This window comes from Aquarana catesbeiana, linkage group LG09 (assembly GCF_042186555.1).
Source record: "Aquarana catesbeiana isolate 2022-GZ linkage group LG09, ASM4218655v1, whole genome shotgun sequence".
NCBI classification, from domain to species: Eukaryota; Metazoa; Chordata; class Amphibia; order Anura; family Ranidae; genus Aquarana; species Aquarana catesbeiana.
The window spans coordinates 242,614,148-242,634,510 of record NC_133332.1 but is presented as its reverse complement, the minus strand read 5'-3'; the positions used below and the strand labels follow the sequence as shown (position 1 = coordinate 242,634,510).

At 42.4% G+C, this 20,363-nt stretch overlaps 1 protein-coding gene across 1 annotated transcript; it reads left to right on the top strand.

Annotated features, from left to right (window-relative positions):
* The first annotated feature begins 1,735 nt into the window (after positions 1 to 1,735).
* CYSRT1 (cysteine rich tail 1) lies at positions 1,736 to 2,155 on the top strand. The gene has a single exon (XM_073600972.1). The coding sequence runs from the start codon at positions 1,736 to 1,738 to the stop codon at positions 2,153 to 2,155; it is 420 nt and encodes a 139-aa protein (XP_073457073.1).
* Positions 2,156 to 20,363: the final 18,208 nt, after the last annotated feature.

Sequence of the window (20,363 nt, the reverse complement as noted above, 5' to 3'; positions counted from 1 at the left end):
AATTTGCTGCAATAAAATTATGAGCTGTGTGACGGTTTTGGAATGATGTCACTCTGCCCTACATACCAGTCATGTTTCTCACAGTTTGAGACTGCTTATAATACGTGGATACAACCCTATACAAATATAAAATAGTGACTAATTGTAGCCATTAGTCAATAATAAAACATTGATATGCTACTTTTGGTACTTGTCTCAATTAATTTGGGTGTAGGCCTTCAATGCAGGAAAATGTTTTTGTTTGACCTCAAAGTAGGAAGCAGAGCCTGCATAAGCAATAAATACATATGACTACATACATGCACATATATAATTACATTTAAATATAGAATTGTGTTTTTATTAAGAACATTTACACATGAGGGAGGGAGTAGACAGACACAGGCATGGAACTGACAGGCAGGAAGGAGGGGGAGAGATGAGAGGAGAGCATGGCTGCGGATGACAGAGGGATGCAAATTGACCATGGGGGTCAGGGCTCCGCAGCCCTGATTTTCGTGGTCAGTACAGAGAGGGCATACAGGAAGTGGCAGGATCAGGGAGGTTTTTTTTGTTTTTTATTTATTGGGTTAACAAACACTTTAAACAGATCATTAACGTGTAAAAAAAAAAAAAAAAAACACCCTAGATATTCTTAGTTTTTTTTAAGCATCTAAAGTTGAATTACAGTGCCTGTCCAATGGCATGCTCAGCTTTTTGAGACCTATTCCTATAGCATACCATAAAGGTCTAAAACAGTGGTTCTCAACTCCTGTCCCCAGGACCCATTAACAGGCCAAGTTTGCAAGGTAACTGAATGCATCACAGGTGATATCATCATTCGCTGCTCGGTGATTGCAGTATTCTAGTCTGCATCTCCGCAAGGTAATATTTCAAATCTGGCCTATTTAGTGGGTCCTGAGGGGGCAGGAGTTTAGAACCACTGGTCTAGACCATATGTTTTCAAGGTGCTGTAATGACTGCTGACTGGTATTGATGCAGATGTAAAAGTAAATCTCACCAAGAGCTTGTTGCAAAGTTCAAACTCCTATTGCAAAATCAAATCGGAGTGTACGGCTTCAGGGCCATGCAGGACCTCTTCTTCAGCTTTGCAACTGGCTCCTGGTTTGCTGGTGACATTTCATTTACCAATGACTTCTTGCTGTAACCAACATGGTGAGAATTTTCTAAATGGAGCAGACCGCACCTAAAGCAGACTAGTGTGTTGGAACTTCTCTTGGGATCTCTGGATTTTACGTGTATCCTAAACTTTCTTACTATGTGCTGTGTCACTAGGACAAGAAATGAGGAGAAATCTCCCCAACAGGAGAGGGAGGGGGGGACCTTTAATGACGTATGGAAATGGCCTTCTTGGCCCCAGAAAAAATATCAGCTAACTGGCTGTCTTTTGGTTTTTCTGAGTCTCTGACCTCAAGCAGGGTCTGCATGCTTGTTATATAACATTAGGGCTCACAATATTGAAGCCAATGACTTGGTATGACAATCAGGCAGCTAATATTTTTCAAAAGAAGACTACAGAAGTGGCACATTTCATATTTTCAATAGGCAGAGGTTATAACTGGAAATATTGGCTGAGGTTTCATTTTCCTCAAACTTTTAGAGTATTAGTTGATGATGATGATGATAATAATATGTACCTGTGATTTAATGTATTTTATTTCTTCCTAGGTGGTATTAACTTGAAACCCTTTACTGCGTACAGAAGAAACAAACTTTGAATCCTTCCACCTTAAAAATGGACAAGGGAGCCAGCATCCCAAATCCCTATGCCGGGGTCAATCTACCTCGAGCACAACTCAAGAGCAGCTTTGTCCGGAACACTATCGGCGAGGACCTCGATGGGGTAGTTATTGCAAACCCCTCAGCAGTACCAAGCTACCCCAGCTACTCGACACCAGACAGGGTCAACATTCAACCCCCAACGTCTGCTTCGTGGGAGGGCAACAAAATCCACACCCAAGATTCATGGAGGCGACCATATAATCCATACGCCTCTGACAAGCCTCAAAATGGAGGTCACCCCACTTCCATGTACACCATTGATCTAGACAAACAATACACCAGGGAGTCTCCAAAATATGAAGAAGAACCTTGTTGCTGCTATCCCTGTTGCAAGTGTTGTCCATGTTGTCGAAAGTCTTGTGTCATCTCTTAAAAGCCTTCTCTTAAACTTGGTCTAGCCAAGCGGTGACTTACCCTCTGACTGAGCAACGAAACAAAAAGACTTCCCAAAATGATCGAGAAGCAGAAAACGTCTGCAAGTTTTTGTTGGTTTAAAACTTTTAAATTTTAAGATCTCTAAAAAATCCCGAAATTTTTTTTTTTTTTTTTTTACATGGGATTCTTGTTAAGGTGATCCCATTTTTGTGCAATTACAAGGGGCTGGTCTGCCTCCTCTGGGTAGGATCAGTTGCCAAATAGTCCGAGACTTTAAAATAAGAGAACCAGTTTCTGAATTGTTGGATCAAGTTTGTAGTATTCTTAATCCCAAGGCATCTGTTTTAGCTGGTACAATCTTCTCCCCTACCCCCCCCCCCCCCCCCTTTTTTTTTTTTTTTTTTTTACTACACTATGATTACTAAATACTACTTACACTTCTTTAATGTGTGCAGTAATCCATATGGGGCACTTAGGTGGCTAAATTATTGATGCGTCTTGGTAATATGATTAATTTAAATATGAAATCTTGACAGTATTTAATGTCTTACATTCAACACTCCGGTAGCAGATCAGATATTTATTTAATGTCTGGCTCAGATCTGCAAGATGAAGGAACTATATTTTTAATGAGGATAAAAATTGAGAAAACGTAGGAATTCATGAAGAAGTTGGTAAATTTCCTGCAGTACTTCTATAAGGAAAATACAGTTCTGAGTTATATACTCTTTAGAACGGATACACACACATGTTTTAACAGTAGAGCTGACAGTTTGTTGTTGGGCATAACTTGCTGGAAGGTTTAAAAGAAGTGGAACCTTTGTATTGTCCAGGCTCCCTTTGACTGTACACTGGGGCGACTTGTCAGGCGACCTAGTCGCCTGACAAGTCGCCTCCCGTTCTGTGCTATGGAACCGTTCTAATCGGAGCGACGCAAGTCGCTCCGACTTAGAAAAAGGTTCCTGTATTACTTTGGGGGCGACTTGGGGCGACTTGCATAGACTTCTATGCAGAAGTCGTCTCGCAAGTCGCCCCGGCAGTCGTTTGCAGGTCGCCTCGCTGAGGCGACCTGCAAGTCGTGCCGCCCATGTGTGAACCGAGCCTTAGTCCTAACTGTTGAATCTAGACCCAAAAAACCTGCATCTAATCTTGTCAAATATGATTTTTTTTTTTTTTTTTTTTTGGGGTGGAAGTTGTTGGAAAATAAAACACAGTGGAACTGTTTTATTGTTAAATCCACCCTTTCACTAGTCTGATACAATCTAAGGGCAAGCACCCTGTGCAAGATTTATACCTGTCAGGCAGGTAGCAACTCCAATCTACACTCTGCTCATGAGTTATGGTTGCCACTGGTATCCTTACACTTCAGATGTGTTGGATGCTTGGTTCCATCTGCTGGCCTCTACACCAGGGTTAGAACTCCTGGTCCCCAGCTGAATGCCATGGTTTCATTTACCAGCCTCTGTCACTACTGGGTCTTTTAGGTGATGGCAGATAGAACCACAGCACTCAACAAAGCACAAGGCATTTGACACACTTGGATATTTCAGATGCCAACAGCAGACGTAGCTGTTGAACAGAGTGAAAACTGGAAGGTAATTGTAACTAATCTTTTACATGGTACTTGTGCCTTCACTATTTTTGCTTTTTCCCAGACTATCGAGAAGGTCACTTTTTGAAGACGTTAACCCAAAAGATAATATATATCAAGTCCTGTTAAGATTCTTGATAGAATGTGTCATCTTGATTTGTACCGCTCAACTAAATGTAGATGCAACTGCCAACAAATTGGCAGTAAGGTCATAAAAAAACTAAAAACAAAAGGAGGAAAAAAAACTTTTCATGAAGCCTTATTCTATGAATTCTTGTCCATTTATTTTGTTTTCCCCTTCTTTTTTTTTTTTTTTTTTTCCCTTTTTATGTGTTCAAAAGTAAGCTTGGGTATTTTGAAAGAATGTTTTTGTAGAGTCTATTTTAAATCGGATTATTCTTGAATTGATGTTTCTCTCCTTATCAGTGTATATCAATGTTTTTGTTTATTAGATGTCTTTTCAAAGGTATGCCTGAAATTCTGTCCTTGTACCAGGTTGCCAATATGCCTTAATTTTGCTAGCCAAATGTGGGATTCATATAAAAGTAGTCCTTGTTCAGATGGATCTTTGTTTGGACTATCTCGCCCTATGGTTTGATTAGAAGCCGCTCAACAAGATCTGGAGCCTAAGGTAAGCTAAATGCCTGGGCAAACTCCAGAACTACAAGTTGGGCATTATTTCTAAAAAATTGCAGCAGGGTTTTTTCTTTTTTTCCCTATAGTCAACGTAGAGATACTCCATGCTCATAAACACTTCCTACAGGCTCCTAGATAAGAAACAATGACTCCTGTAATTTGCATTAATGTGTCTAAAGTTGGTAGAGTCAGGCTTAAAACCTTGAAAGGTCAGGGACTACAAAATGTGAGGACCATTAAGGCACAAAGGGATTTCTCTGTCTGTGGCCTAAGACTGCTGTATGATTGGACGTACCCTTGGAGAATTAGAAATGGCTCAACAAGAATATATGCAAGTGAACAAGTAGCTGAGGGCACAAAAAGTGTTAACCTATAAAACCTGTGATGGTGCCAGGTAGCTCAAAAATGTGCAATGCCATTTATTTTATATATGCAAGTGTAATTAAATGACTAATGTTCAAATAACAAATTGTTGTTTTTGTAATGATTGATATCGTGTGGGTGTGGGGGTGTTTTATTTATTTTTGTATTTTTTTCATAAAATGCACTTTTTTTTTTTTTTTTTTTTTTTTTTTTATAAAGGAAAGTCAGGTGGTGGCCTGTCTCTTGTAACTCATAGGAGGCCTCTATGACCAATAATACTGGTGAAAGACCAGTTAGTCATGAACTCTTTATGTTGTGGATCTGCTCAGACAAACTGGCTTAATAGACCGTAGTATATCATTGTTTCCTTTTGAACTTGCTTTTTTTTCAGTAAGGCCGATGTATACTAAGAGCTACAGAAAGTTATGTGATGATGATCTATCACTAATGGCTGTTGTGTGACACACATTTACATTGTCTAGTTTCTACCAGTGTGTAATTACAAACTCCGAACAATGCAATGCTTCAGTTACACCTCCCAGAGCAGCTGATACTTTACGTTAGGGTTCCCTTAGAAATAGATGGCATGACCCTGAGCAGTCTACAGCAAAAGAAGTCTCATGGTTATTAGAACCCATTACACAGCCCAGGCATCTTTGTAATAAGTGTTAAAGGACAGGCTCACCCAAAAACATTTTTTGCATTGGCACTGGTGCATTGAATCGCCTGCCCGCTTCCTGTATCTCTGGGCAGCTTCAGTGGGCAGATTTCCAATTGTGGCTTGTCTCCTTCCACTTTCACAAGGCTGTAATAAAAGTGTCACGCCATTTGTTATTTAATTTATTTCTGCTGCAACCTCACTGGATAATTGTCTTACTTTCCTGTTGCTGTGACCACAGAAAAGGTGGGGGGCAGTTGTCACTGGCACAGAAATAAAAAAACATTTGTTAGAAATTTTGACCCTTCCCTACTCCAACAAAAATGTTTTGCCTGTGTAATAAAACCCTACCAAAGCCTCCAACCCTTCCCTGATAGAACAAAATAAACAGGCCTGGGATGAACAATCCAACAAATTGTATCATGGGTGTGTATGTGTATTATAAAAAAAAATGATAGAATATAATATATACACAAACACACATACCCCATTTTATTATGGGCAGCACAGTGGTTACCAGCACTAGGGTCATCAGTTTGAATCCCAACCATGGCACTACCTGCCTGGAGTTTGCATGTTCTCCTGCGTGGGTTTCCTCCCACACTCCAAAGACATGCTGGTAGGTTAATTGGATCCTGTCTAAATTGGCCTTACTATGTGTTTGTATGTGAGTTTAGGGACTTTAGATCCTAAGCTCCTTGAGGATAGGGACTGACGTGAATATGAGAGAGATATAAAGCGCTGTAAATTTACACTGCGCTACACACCTCTCTCTTTCTCTTTCTCTCTCTTTCTCTTTCTCTCTCTCTCTCTTTCTCTCTTTCTCTTTTTTTCTCTTTCTCTTTTTTTCTCTTTCTCTTTTTTTTTTTTTTTCTCTCTTTTTCTCTTTTTTTTCTCTCTTTCTCTTTTTTTTTTTTTTTCTCTTTCTCTTTTTTTTTTTTCTCTCTTTCTCTTTTTTTTTTTTTTTCTCTCTTTCTCTTTTTTTTCTCTTTCTCTTTTTTTTTTTTTCTCCTTTCTCTTTTTTTTTTTTTTCTCTTTTCTCTTTTTTTTTTTCTCTTTTCTCTTTTTTTTTTTCTCTCTTTTCTCTTTTTTTTTCTCTCTTTCTCTTTTTTTTTTCTCTCTTTCTCTTTTTTTTTTCTCTCTTTCTCTTTTTTTTTCTCTCTTTCTCTTTTTTTTTCTTTTTTTCTCTCTTTCTCTTTTTTTCTCTCTTTCTCTTTTTTTCTCTCTTTCTCTTTTTTTCTCTCTTTCTCTTTTTTTCTCTCAAAAATTTTATTGCAAAACCGAAGACCATTTTTTCAAAACGTGCACTTAGGTTTAGACCATAGGGGAACAAAACCCACATACAGTATATAATTCTCATACATTTTGGTGTAACAGTCTTAATGTAGCAAATGCCTGACTTGTTTCAAGTATCACTCATAAATACACAAACACAGAAGTTAGCAGTTGCAAGCCTACAGATGAAGGTAAAAATAGGGTTGCACCGATACCACTTTTTAAGACCGAGTACAAGTACCGATACTTCTTTTTTTCAAGTACAGTGGAACCTCGGATTGCGAGTAACGCGGTTAATGAGCGTTTCGCAATACAAGCACTGTATTTTTTAAAATCGTAACTCAGTTTGCGAGTGTTGTCTCGCAAAACGAGCATGATTCAGGCCAAAGCGGTGTGCAGTACCACTTTTGGCCTGAGGTGGGGGGCGCCGGAGCTGAGCAGAGCCGAGCGTCCCGCACGGAAAGGCCCGAGTACAGCACGGCTGACCTCATCAAATCTCGGGTAGGAAGTCTTTCCAAGGTTTGCCTAGGTCAGCCGAAGTGTCCCTCGGGCCTCTTCGGCGTTTCCGAGGCCCTCCGGTGCCCCCCGCCTCTGGCCACATGCGGTATTGCATCCCATTGAAGTCAATGCGGAACTAATTTTCGTTTCCATTGACTTCAATGGGAAAACTCGCTTTGATATGCGATAACATTGGATTACGAGCATACGCCCGAAATGGTTTATGCTCTTAATCCGAGGTTCCACTGTACTCCCTGATACCAATACACTTCTTCTTTTTTTTTTTTTTTTTTTTAAATGTTATGTGACAGTGGACTGTCAGTTTTTGTTTTTTTTGTTTTTTTTTTTTTAATTATTTTTACTAATTTTATTTAATATTTATTTATTTATTTTTTTTTAAATAAAAAAAAAATATCTGCCCTATTGGAAGGGGGAGGGGGGCTTTGGTGATGTATCGGGGCTCTAAACAGACCCCTGACATCTCCACTTTAAGACAGGGACTAAGGACACATATATTCCCCAGTCCCTCTCCCTGCAGCCCTTGCTGCACTGAAAATGAATGGACAGCAGACGGGCTCCTCTCCATTCATAAACTGAGACATCGTAAATACAGATGACTATGCTCAGTTATGTGAATGGACAGTCGGTGATCACTGACTCTGTGCATTCAGAAAGGGAAGGAGCTGGTAAATGACAGATTTACCTGCTCCTTCCTCCGCTCTCCATCCTGACAGACCAGGCACAGTGGGACTGGAGGAGCAGGGAGGACATGGCGGGGGACCGGAGGAGGACAGAGGGGACAGTCGGGAAGATCAGTGGGGGAGTTACAAGCACAAACTCCCTGTATAGATTTCAATAAAGCAACTGAAATCCATGGGAGGGAGAAGTGGCTGTCAGCTGCTTTGATTTCATTACAGGGAGATCAATGATTGTAACTCCACACTGCTGCACCGATCACCCCTGACTGCCCAGGTATCGGGTGAAGCATCAAAGCATTTGCACAAGTACTCCTGCAAATGCTCGGTACTAGTATCGGTGCAACCCTAGTTAAAAACAAAAAGCCTGGTATTGTGATGATGTGATCCCATGATGAAAGGGTCCCAAAAAAGGACAACTGTAAATGCAGAGATCCAGAGGGCAGTTAGGAGATCCCAACCACATCCCAACATGGCTCCATCCAAGAGCATGGCAAGCAGGGAGTTGGAGTGTTACAGACAGCATTGCTCTTGGATGGATGTCTTGGGGGTTTGATATTCACATGACTTAGCCCGGTATTGTAAGGAAAAACATTGAATCCCTTTTGTACAGTGATTTTTCTTTACTATCTCCATTAAAAAAAAAAAAAAAAATCCTAATGCAGAAAAGTATTTAACAGTATTAGGGCTGCCTTTAAGTTTGAACTCCAAGCTCTGCGCAGAAGGCCACTTTGAAGAATCGTGGACCATAATGGGTATAAATACTGATGCCACTGTTGCAATGGAGAGATCTTTCTTTCTCTCTCTCTTCTACTCTTCTGTTATTTCACTCATCATTTTAGTGTCTCCAAATTGTGTAACAATTGTACAAATTACTTTTTTTCTCTGATACATTTCTCTTATTTAAGTCCTTTTAGCTACAATGCAAAAGAGCCTTGTACAGTATGCAAACGCATGCAAAGCTTTGATCTGCAAAACACAATGCCATTTGCTGAATGTAGACAGGCCATGTTTAAAACTGGAGATGTTGTTTAGTATCAGGCAGGTGTGCTGACAACAGAGGGACAGCTGCTGGGGAACTACAAGTCCCAATATGTCCTACCAGTCAATGTAAAAACCTTGTCCGGCACTATGGCATAGCTCCCAAGTGTCCCTGATTGGGAACAATGTCCCTCTGCCCCTCTTTCCTCCTCATTTGTCCCTCAGTTTGGTATGATCTATATAGTAGTATATAAAATGCACTATTTCATTTTCAAAAAGTGTTTTCCAGTGCTAAACCTTTCATCCAATTTCTAAATTGCTGCATCTGTAAATCTTAATAGTAGTGGTAAAAAAGCACTTGTGGGTTTAAATTTATTTAAAATGTGTGTGTGTGTGTGTGTGTGTGCATACATACATACACACATATATATATACACAAATTTGTATCTATATGTAGAACCTCGGATTACGAGCATAATCCGTTCCAGGAGTATGCTCGTAATCTAATGTACTCGCATATCAAAGCGAGTTTTCCCATTGACGTCTATGGAAACTAAAATAATTTAGTTCCGCATTGACTTCAATGGGATGCAATACCACATGCGGCCAGAGGCAGGGGGCACCGGAGAGCCTCAGAAACGGCGAAAAGGCCCGAGGGACACTTCGACTGACCTCGGAAAGACTCCACTCACGAGCCTTGCCGAGGTCAGCCAAACTGTCCTCGGGCCTTTCCGTGCATTTCCGAACGGCCAGTGACATTTTTACAATAATCAATGCATTTTTATAGCACTGATCACTGTGCCAATGGTCCCAAAAAATTTGTCAAAACTGTCCGATGTGTCTGCCATAATGTCGCAGTCACGATAAAAATTCACAGATCACTGCCATTACTAGTAAAAAAAAAAATAATAATGCTATCAATCCCCTATTTTGTAGACGCTAACTTTTGCGCAAACCAATCAATGTACGCTTATTGTGATTTTGTTTTAAAAAAAAAAAAAAAAATATGTAGAAGAATACATATTGGCCTAAACTGAGGGAAAAAAAAAAAAGCTAATTTTTTGTTTATAGCGCAGAAATAAAAACCGCAAAGGCGATCAAATACCACCAAAGAAAGCTCCATTTGTGGGAAAAAATGGACGTCAATTTTGTTTGGGTGCAACGTCGCACGACCGCGCAATTGTCAGTTAAAGCGACGCAGTGCCGAATCGCAAAAAATGGCCTGGTCATTCTGCAGCCAAAACTTCCGGGGCTGAAGTGGTTAAGGGGGCAGGGCAGGGGGGTGTGTCATATGCCTACATATTTTTGCTAATCAGTGTCCCTGATTCCTGTCTCAAACATTTGGGAGGTATGCTATGGGGTTGATTTACTAAAACTGGAGAGTGCAAAATCTGCTGCAGCTCTGCATTGAAACCAAGCAGCTTCCAGGTTTATTTTTTGTCAAAGCTTAATTAAACAAGCTGACTGGCTACCATGCACAGCTACACCAGTATTTTGCATTCCCCAGTTTTAGTAAATTTAACCCCACCTGTGTGTATCTGAACAGGTCCCATAACACACATGCTTTGTAATTGAAAAAAATAATGAAATTCTGTACAAAACATACTGTATGCATATATGGGTTTTTTTTGTTTGTTTGATTTTTAAACTTTAATTTTTCTCATGCTTAGTATGACTGGATGCTTTAAACGTAGTTACAACTATCTAAGTGCCGGTTCACACTAGACGCGGCACGACTTGCAGGTCGCCTCACCGAGGCGACCTGCACACGACTGCCGGGGCGACTTGCAAGACGACTTCTGTATAGAAGTCTATGCAAGTCGCCCCCAAAGTAGTACAGGAACCTTTTTCTAAGTCGGAGCGACTTGCGTCGCTCCTACTAGAACGGTTCCATTGTACAGAACGGGAGGCGACTTGTCAGGCGGCTAGGTCGCCTGACAAGTCGCCCCCGTGTGAACCGAGCCTTAATCTATTTTTATGTAACAGCTTCCTGCAATTCTCTGCATATAAGCGCCCCCACTAGGACAGGCCGAGCCAGTGGTGCTAGTCAGATATGCTTTAACATGCTAGTAACAAACAAGTAAAGCGAGCGCGCACAAATCTTCTTGTGTGTTGTAAAAATACACATTTATTAAAATAACAGTTAAATATGTGAGTATGGTAGCACAGCAGCAGGCCTTGTACTACAGTATAAGTATTCAGCTGCTTAGTAAACCTCAGCTGCAATGGAGTCACCCGCTGTACATTGGAATCGAGTGGTGCCCTTTGCTGCTTCAAGGAGCAGGGATACCTGGATCACAAGACTGGCTGAACAGAAATAAAAATCTGGTGGCAAAAAAAGTTCTTTAGCCCCCTATTCACAGCAGTGCGGCTTTGAAACTGCGCAATTTCAAAGCCGCACATCAGTGCGATTTGCACTGCCGATTTCATTGTGATATCGGTAAAAAGTAGTGCAGGAACCCTTTTTTTTTTTTTTTTTTTTTTTTTTTTTTTTACAATCGCTGCGACATGAGTCAAATCGCATGACATAAGTCACACATGTTAGCGGGGGCTTAAAGACTAATCAGAATGTAAGTATCATCCAACTGACATACGATCTTCAGCTATACGCAAGCGTGCCGAGTAGAGATGAGCCAAGCATACCTGGGTTTAGTTTAGGGTGGGTTGGACGAACTTGACTAAGGTTAAGATGCCTAATCTTAACTTCATTGAAGTCAGTAGGCGCTAAAAGTAAAAAAAAAAAAAAATAGCCATTTTCCAGGCACGGGCCTGTCAGCAAAATGGAATAGGGGCTGCCCAGACTCACTTTTATTGCTATATGGATCTGGTGCTTTGGTTATGCTAGCTTTCATGCCTGTAAACTTATCTAGGGAGCTGCTAGCACCATAAACTAATATAAATGCAAATGTCATGTATGGAGAAATCATGGGAGATGGGAAGGGTACAGGAGAATTGTGATATACAAGCACCGGGGAAGATGGAGGACACGGGTACTCTGCATGGACCACTTCAGAGTTCTTTTTCAGGGTTTCTGATTTATTTGCGCTATAATTCGTTGTGGTTACTCTTATTTCTCATAATCCCTGAAAGAACGTGGCCTGAAGCTAAGGATGCAAACTTTAGTCTTGAGTGAAGAGAGGCAAAGTTCATCTGCTCAGTCAGTCCACACTTGTGACATCATTTCTGCCAACGTCATAGAAGTTGGAAGAGCCGGGCGCCATCTTGGATGTAGGAAATCGGTGGTAATCATTACCATATTATGCTGGCATGTGTTTTTATGTAGTAAGTGTGCACTTGGGACAAGCCTCTTCTCCCCATGTCAATGAGGAAAAGGGCCTCTTTGACATGGGGTACCCCTAATGATTCACAAAAAATGTAACCACTTTGTCTTTTAAAAAAGTATTTTAAAAAGAATAAAATACCCCAAAATATACATCAATCACATCATCCACCAACACTGATCTATATCATTCACGAAGAATGGCACCCAATAGCTCACCACAAGCAATAAATTCCACTGACTACTAACACAATCCACTCCTGTTGCTCACTCCTACTGATTGGCATCCAGCTGATAGATGTAAACAAAGGGACAAGGCTTCCCAGGTGATATCATGTGACCCTATTTGGTCAGTGATATCAGCGATGTACCTACTCCTTTGTTTAAATGGCCAGGCATTCCTGGGCAGTAAATTAATGGGGCCGGGTGACATAATTGGTTGCTAAGGATGCGGCATGTGCCACAGCCTGCCCCTTCCTTAACTACCACTGACAGAAAGTAAGTTGTCATATATAGAAGCTGTACTATAGAAATACCACTACTATATATGATGTTCAGCTCCCGTTTAGTGTCCAAATTTGGACAATAGTTCAAAAGGTCAAAGTTTGGTCTGGGCTCATGTTCAGACCGAACCTTGGGTTTAGCCCTAGTGCTGAGGTTGCATGAGCACTATATATATATATATATATATATATATATATATATATATATATATATATATATATATATATATATATTATCCAGACTATGTAGGCCGAATAATACTACGCAGCAACAGGGGCACACGTGCAAGGGCCGCCATTGCCGTGCACCCCCCCTGTTAGCCTGGATAGGAGGGTGGTGGGTGCAGTGGCATGTAGAGGAACCGATCCCCCCCCCCCCCCCCCCCATGCAGCCACTGAACACCCCCCCCTCCCTCCCGCAGTCATTCAGCGGCTGCAGGAGGGACATGGAGGGCATCGGCTCCCGCCGCCTCCCTCTGCCTGTCCTTCTGCCCCGGGACTACTGTGTCCTTCCCTGGCCCCCCCATAGTGCTGCCGCGTTTCCCCCTCCCACCTCTGGCTGGACGCTCTGGGGTTCTGTTAGGATGGAGAGTGGGGAAGGAGCCGGTAAATGTGTCATTTACCAGCCCCTTCCTTGTTTTAATGAATAGAGTCAGTGATAGGTACCTTGATGTGAAGGATTTAAGTCATTGCACAAAGATTTGAACATCTACTGGAATAAAAATTTCACGAAGTGGACCTCCATGAATTTTAATTCAATAGCCCTGGACTAAATGGACACTTTCAGAAGTTCACAGTGTGCAGCAAAATTAGAATAAGCAATTTCAGCCCAGGAGAGGAGCCTGACCACTGTGCAAGACTGAAGGTAATTCTGCTGGAGTTCAGCTTTACTATATACATTTACCAGCCACTTTATGAGGTACACCTTGCTAGAACCAGATTGGACCCCCTTTTGCCTTCAGAACTGCCCTAATTCTTCCGGGCATATATTCAACAAGGTGTTGGAAACATTCCTCAGAGATTTTGGTCCATATTAACACGATAGCATCATGCAGTTGCTGCAGATTTGTCGGCTGCACATCCATAATGCGAATCTCCCGTTGCACCACATTCCAAAGGTGCTCTATTGAATTTAGATCTGGTGACTGTGGAGGCCATTGGAGTACAGTGACCTCATTGTCTTGTTCAAGAAACCAATGGTGAGATCATTTGAGCTTTGTGACATGGTGCATTATCCTGCTGGAAGTAGCCATCAGAAGATGGGTACACTGTAGTCATAAAGGGATGGACATGGTCAGCAACAATACTCAGGTAGGTCATGGCATTTAAACGATGGTCAATAGGTACTAAGGGCACCAAAGTGTGCCAAGAAAATATCCCCCACACCGTTACACCACCACCACCAGCCTGAACCATACTTTCACGTTGTTTACTCCAAATTCTGACCCTACCATCTGAATGTCACAGCTGAAATTGAGACTCATCAGACCAGGCAACGTTTTTCCAAACTTCTATTGTCTAATTTTGGTGAGCCTGTGCGAATTGTAGCCTCAGTTTCCTGTTCTTAGCTGACAGGAGTGGAACCCGGTGTGGTCTTCTGCTGCTGCAGCCCATCGGCTTCAAGGTTCCATGTGTTCTGCGTTCAGAGATGGTATTCTGCATACCTTGGTTGTAATGAGTAGTTAGTGGAGTTACTGTTGCCCTTCTATCATCCTGAACCAGTCTGCCCATTCTCCTTTGACATCTGACATCAACAAGGCATTTTCATCCACACAACTGCCTCTCACTGGATATTTTCTCTTTTTCGGACCATTCTCTATAAACCCTAGAGATGGTTGTGTGTAAAAATTCCAATAGCAGATTTTTATATACTCAGACCAACCTGGGTGGCACCAACAACCATGCCATGTTCAAAGTCACTTAAAGCGGAGGTCCACCCTAACAAAAAATTACATAAACAGACTCTTTAAATTTTTTAAAAAAACATTTGAAAAAAAAATGAATTTTTTTTTACTTACTCGAAATGCCTATTGCTAGGCAGTCTTCCTAATCTGCCACTTTCTTCTCTATGGAGCTGTTTCTTCTCTTCATCCCTCGCGTGGTGTTCTGGGAAATTGGGCGCGCTGTCTTTTGGGACATGTGTGTGTCCCAGAAGACAGCCGACCATTCACAAAGCGCCGCGCGACTTGCACATGCGCAGTAGGAAATGGGCAGGGAAGCCGCAAGGCTCCACTGCTGGTTCCCCTAGATAGAATAGCGGCGCCGGCACCCGATCGGATGGACGGATCGGCCTCTGGGGGCCGACGTTGCGGGCTCCCTGGACAGGTAAGTGTCCTTATTAAAAGTCAGCAGCTACATTGTTTGTAGCTGCTGACTTTTAAAATATTTTTTTTTTAGCTGGAACACCGCTTTAAATCCCCTTTCTTTCCCATTCTGGTGCTCAGTTTGAACTTCAGTAAGTCATCTTCACCACATCTAGATGCCTAAATGCATTGAGTTGCTGCCATGTGAATGGCTGATTAGCAGGGCCGGACTTACTATAGGGCTTGAGTGGGCTCAAGCCCATGGGCCCCGCCCAATAGGGGGCTCCGCGGTGCTTGTGCTATAGCGCGGATGCCAATTCCCAGGAGGGCGTCTCTGGCCATCCTCCTGTATACTTCACCTCTGCACGCCGCTGCGGGCGCGCATCGGGGAAGTTCTGTGTTGGCCGTGTCACAGATCGTGCTAAATGGCCAATCACAGCAGCCATTTAGCACTCGTCCAATGAGAGGTGATCTCATATGAGATCATCTCTCATCGCTGGCTCTCCCTCCTCACACAGAGACAGAGTGTGAGGAGGGAGAGCTTCCATGCTGCAGCGGTGAGTGAATACTCACATTAGTTACAGTTACACAACACTACACAACATCGTGCCATCTGTCCCGACTTCCTAGTGCCACCTATCAGTGCCAAATATCAGTGCCACCTACCTCTAGTGCCACCTGTCAGTGTCACGTGTCATCAGTGCCATCTGTCAGCAGTGCCACCTGTCAGTGTCCCGTATCAGTGCCATCTGTGATCAGTGCCACCTGTCCCCAGTGCCACCTGTCAGTGTCACGTGTCATCAGTGCCACGTATTCGTGCTATCTGTCATCAGTGCCACGTATTAGTGCCATCTGTCATCAGTTCCATATATCAGTGCCATCTGTCATCAGTGCCACCTGTCCCCAGTACCACCTGTCAGTGTCACGTGTCATCAGTACCAGATAGATATAGAAGGTAGGGCCTGAAAGTGACTCAAGCCCGGGGCCCCCACCACCCTAAGTGCCGGTTCACACAGGGGCGGCACGACTTGCAGGTCGCCTCAGCGAGGCGACCTGCAAACGACTTCCGAGGCGACTTGCAAAACGACTTCTGCATAGAAGTCTATGCAAGTCGCCCCCAAAGTAGTACAGGAACCTTTTTCTAAGTCGGAGCGACTTGCGTCGCTCCTATTAGAACGGTTCCGTAGCACAGAACGGGAGGCGACTTGTCAGGCGACTAGGTCGCCTGACAAGTCGCCCCTGTGTGAACCGAGCCTAAGTCCTGCCCTGCTGATTAGCAATTTGTGTTACTTGCTTCAATAGATAAAGTGGGCGGTGAGAGTGTATATCAACTGAATGGTAACAGGAACTCTTTCGCAGAAACTATTTGCTTCAGGTGAGGGTGGTAGTCCAGGTCCACATACATCTCCCCATACTGAAGATAGGACTTTAGCTTCCCCTATGTACGTCACCACAGCTGCTTGAGCACTTTGCAACATTTTTAAGATTTTTTAAAATCCAATATTTCAGTTATTTTGACACCTATATAGATCAGTTTAAAAATAATCCATCATCAGGCCTCCGGTGTGTGCTGCCATTCTCAATTTTTTTTTTTTGTGACACTAGCTCTAGGCAAGTATATATTAGTCTGTTCACTGATGACTACTATTATGACTAAGATGGAGGGAGTCACTGCTTCCATCTGAGGTCTCTAGGACTGGCTATAAATGTTACAATCTGATTTTATAATTTAAGATTAGATGTAACTGTTTTTAAGATATAATGGTGCATAGGCTTACCTGAGACCAAACATAAATTTAAAATGTGGATGAGGTTGTATAAATTGCCAGGCAGTAGTTGCCCTGGTTAATTGTTAATAGATCCACTGATTTCTATCTACAACCCCTGGCAAAAATTATGGAATCACCAGTCCCTGAGGATGTTCCTTCAGTTGTTTATTGTTGTAGAAAAAAAGCAGATCACAGACATGGCCAAAAACTAAAGGCATTTCAAATGGCAACTTTCTGGCTTTAAGAAACACTAAAAGAAATCAAGAAAAATAATTGTGGTGGCCAGTAACAGTTAGATTTATAGAACAAGCACAGGGAATAAATTATGGAATCACTCAATTCTGAGGAAAAAAATGATGGAATCATGAAAAACAAACAAACAAAATAACACAAATCAAAAAGTGTCTGGCGCCCATCACTCCATCTTGCATCACACCCACCATGCCTTGTAACCCACTCTACAAAGAGAGATGTCAGCTATCCCTGACTCTGGAGGTCATCATCAGGCCTTTGCAGGTCCTGGACCTTGCTACGTTTATAATTAGAATGAATGATTATAAAGTTGCCCATGTACAGCGGGTAAAATAAGTATTGAACACGTCACCATTTTTCTACTGTATGTAAATCTATTTCTAAAGGTGCTATTGACATGGAATTTTCACCACATGTTGGTAACAACTCGTGCAATCCATACATACAAAGAAATCAAAACAAATAAGGTCAAAAATTAAGTTATGTGTGATAAAATGGAATGACACAGGGAAAAAGTACTGAACACAAAGGGAGGTGCAAAAGGGCATGGAAAGCCAAGACACCAGCTGACATCCATTAATCAATTAATATCAGCTCATTACCAAGGTGTCACATAAGAAACATCTCATGATGGGTAAAAGCAAAGAGCTCTCTCAAGACCTTTGCAACCTTATTGTTGCAAAACATACTGATGGCATTGGTTACAGAAGGATTTCCAGTGAATGTTCCAGTGAGCACTGTTGGGGCCATAATTCGGAAGTGAAAACATAATTTCACCATAAACTGGCCAGGACAAGGTGTTCCTCACATGATTTCTGACAGAGGAGTGAAAAGAATTATCAGAAGAGCTGTCCAAGAGCCAAGCACCACTTGTGGAAAGCTTTAGAAAGACCTGGAATTAGCAGGTACAATAAGTAATGCGCTCAACCGCCATGGCCTGTATGCACGCTCACTACGCAAGCCTCCATTGCTGAAGAAAAAGCATGTTGAAGCTTGTTTAAAGTTTGCTGCAGAACATTTAGACAAGCCTGTGAATTACTGAGAAAATATAGTCTGGTCAGATGAGACCAAAATTTAACTCTTTGGATGCCATAATACACATCATGTTTGGAGGTCAAATGGCACTGCACTTCACCCCTTAACAGAACATCATGGTGTGGGGCTGTTTTTCAGCATACGGTACTGGCAAACTTCATATCCTTGAAAGAAGGATGAATGCAAAAATGTACCAAGACATTGTTATTAAAAATCTGCTGCCATCTACCAGGATGATGAAGATGAGATGAGGGTGGACATTTCAGCAAGACAATGATCCTGAACACAAAGCCAATAAAACTCTCAATTGGTTTCAAAGAAAGAAAATAAAGCTGCTAGAATAGCCCAGCCAATCACCTGACTTGAATCCAATGGACAATCTATGGAAAGAACTAAAGATCAGAGTTCATAGAAGAGGCCCACGGAACCTTCAAGATTTGAAGACTGTTTGTGTGGAAGAATGGGCCAAAATCACACCTGAGCAATGCATGGACTAGTTTCTCCATACAGGAGGCGTCCTGAAGCTGTCATTACCAACAAAGGATTTTGTACGACGTATTAAATAAATTTCGGTTATCGTGTTCAGTACTTTATCCCTGTGTCAGTCCATTTTTTTACACGTAACTTCACTTCTGAACATATTTGTTTTGGTTCTTTGTATGGGTGGATTGCATGGGTTGTTTCTGACATAGTGTGTTCAATACTTATTTTACCTGCTGTATGTTACAATCTCTGCTTTCTGTTCTCCTTTTCTGCAGCTGGAGGTTTTCACTTTGGTGCCTTTGCACCTGAACGTAAAACATTTTGCAATAAAAATGTAAAGTCTGTAGCCTGCTTTAAGATGACCACGCACATTACAATCTGATTGTACAACCTCTATATAGATACGATTTAAGAGCTGTGATATAAGGAATGATAGAGTAGGAGGACTATGCCCATAAGAACTCACATTGTAAAGGGAAAGTCTTTGGCTGGCAGTCAGGTCATGGTACAGAAATCTATGTACTCACACAAATACAACTACAAACAACAAAGAGGGAATTCTGGGAATCTGGGAGCACCGCCAGATGGCTAACACAGTGCCGTGTCTTGTTTGTGTAGCAGGGAAAACTCGTTGCTCATTACAATTCCTGATGTCACAAGATCCGACTCCCCCTCTCTGTGATATTTAAAGGGCACCTGTCTCTTGCAATGTGCATCATTTTCTAGACTAATGAAGGGCAAATCTGCTCAGGTTCACTTCACTAAGAGGTCAGCAAATAATGTTCAATGAACCCAAACTCAGATGTGATTCCCACTGAAGTCTTTAAGGGGTGGGAAATCTTGTTAAATTTTGGCAATTTTTATGGCTAAAAGGCAAACTAATGACCAACAGGGCATAGGGAGGTGGGCACTGCCATGGGGGACAGTACCTAAGGAAAAATTAAGAAAACACAGTACAGTGAGGAGAGGTTATTTAATGCAGCTTCGAGAGCAACATTAAAAATACATAAATCCTTTAACTACTTGCCGACCGCACACTGTAGCATTACTGCTGGCTGCGCAGAATCACTATATGTGATTCTGCTCTTCTGGGTAGGGGGCGCACGAGTGCTACGTGGGCACGACGTTTGTGCTGTTTTAATCACAGCACAAGCTGATCAGCGGTCATTAGATGTTAGATATCAGAATTTATGGATGAGATCTTAAATAAGATGACCGCCGGCACCCACTGATTGCTGAGGAGACAGACATGACAGAACTCTGTCTACATGTAGCACCCTCTACCTAAGGTAGGTGCTAGCACTAGATTTCTGGCCAGTGCAGGAAAATTTGGGCAGGCCTAGCTTTCAGTTAGGCCTGTTTGTCTTGATCTGGGGGCTGGGAGTGGTTTAGAGTGGGCTGGTGACTCAAAGGCAGTGTCACTTCTTGGTTACCTCCCTTTGGCTCTCAGAAGATTCTGGAAGCAGAGAAAGGGAAGAGAGGTGGAGCTGTCTGGGGTGTGGTAAGGAGCCCTGACCAATCCCAAACTAGGATTGGCAGGGGGCAGGCCTCCTTAAATACCTTGGGCCAGCGCAGCTAGGGAGGAGTTGTTCAGGTGGAAGAACTGGGGTGGAAGAACTGAGAGATGTGGAGTGTTAGGCTGTCGGGGTCTTGGAGGGAGTCCCCCAGTCTGGGGGGGGTGACCTTAGGCCAGGGCCCAGAGCTGTAAGGGAACCCCACACAACCCAAGGGGTGTCCTGAACAGGAACAGGAGAGGACAGCGGAAGCACTGCCGGGCAAGTCTTCAGGAGGGATCCACCAGGTGTCGATGAGTGAAAAGCACAGTCGGGAGAGCTGGGAGAGACAGGTCAGGAGTGGATGTAGCGCCAGCGGGAGAGACTGTGA

What these genes read in the sequence shown, in the direction of transcription:
- CYSRT1 (XM_073600972.1), top strand. Translation starts at nt 1,736, where the DNA reads ATGGACAAGGGAGCCAGCATCCCAAATCCCTATGCCGGGGTCAATCTA.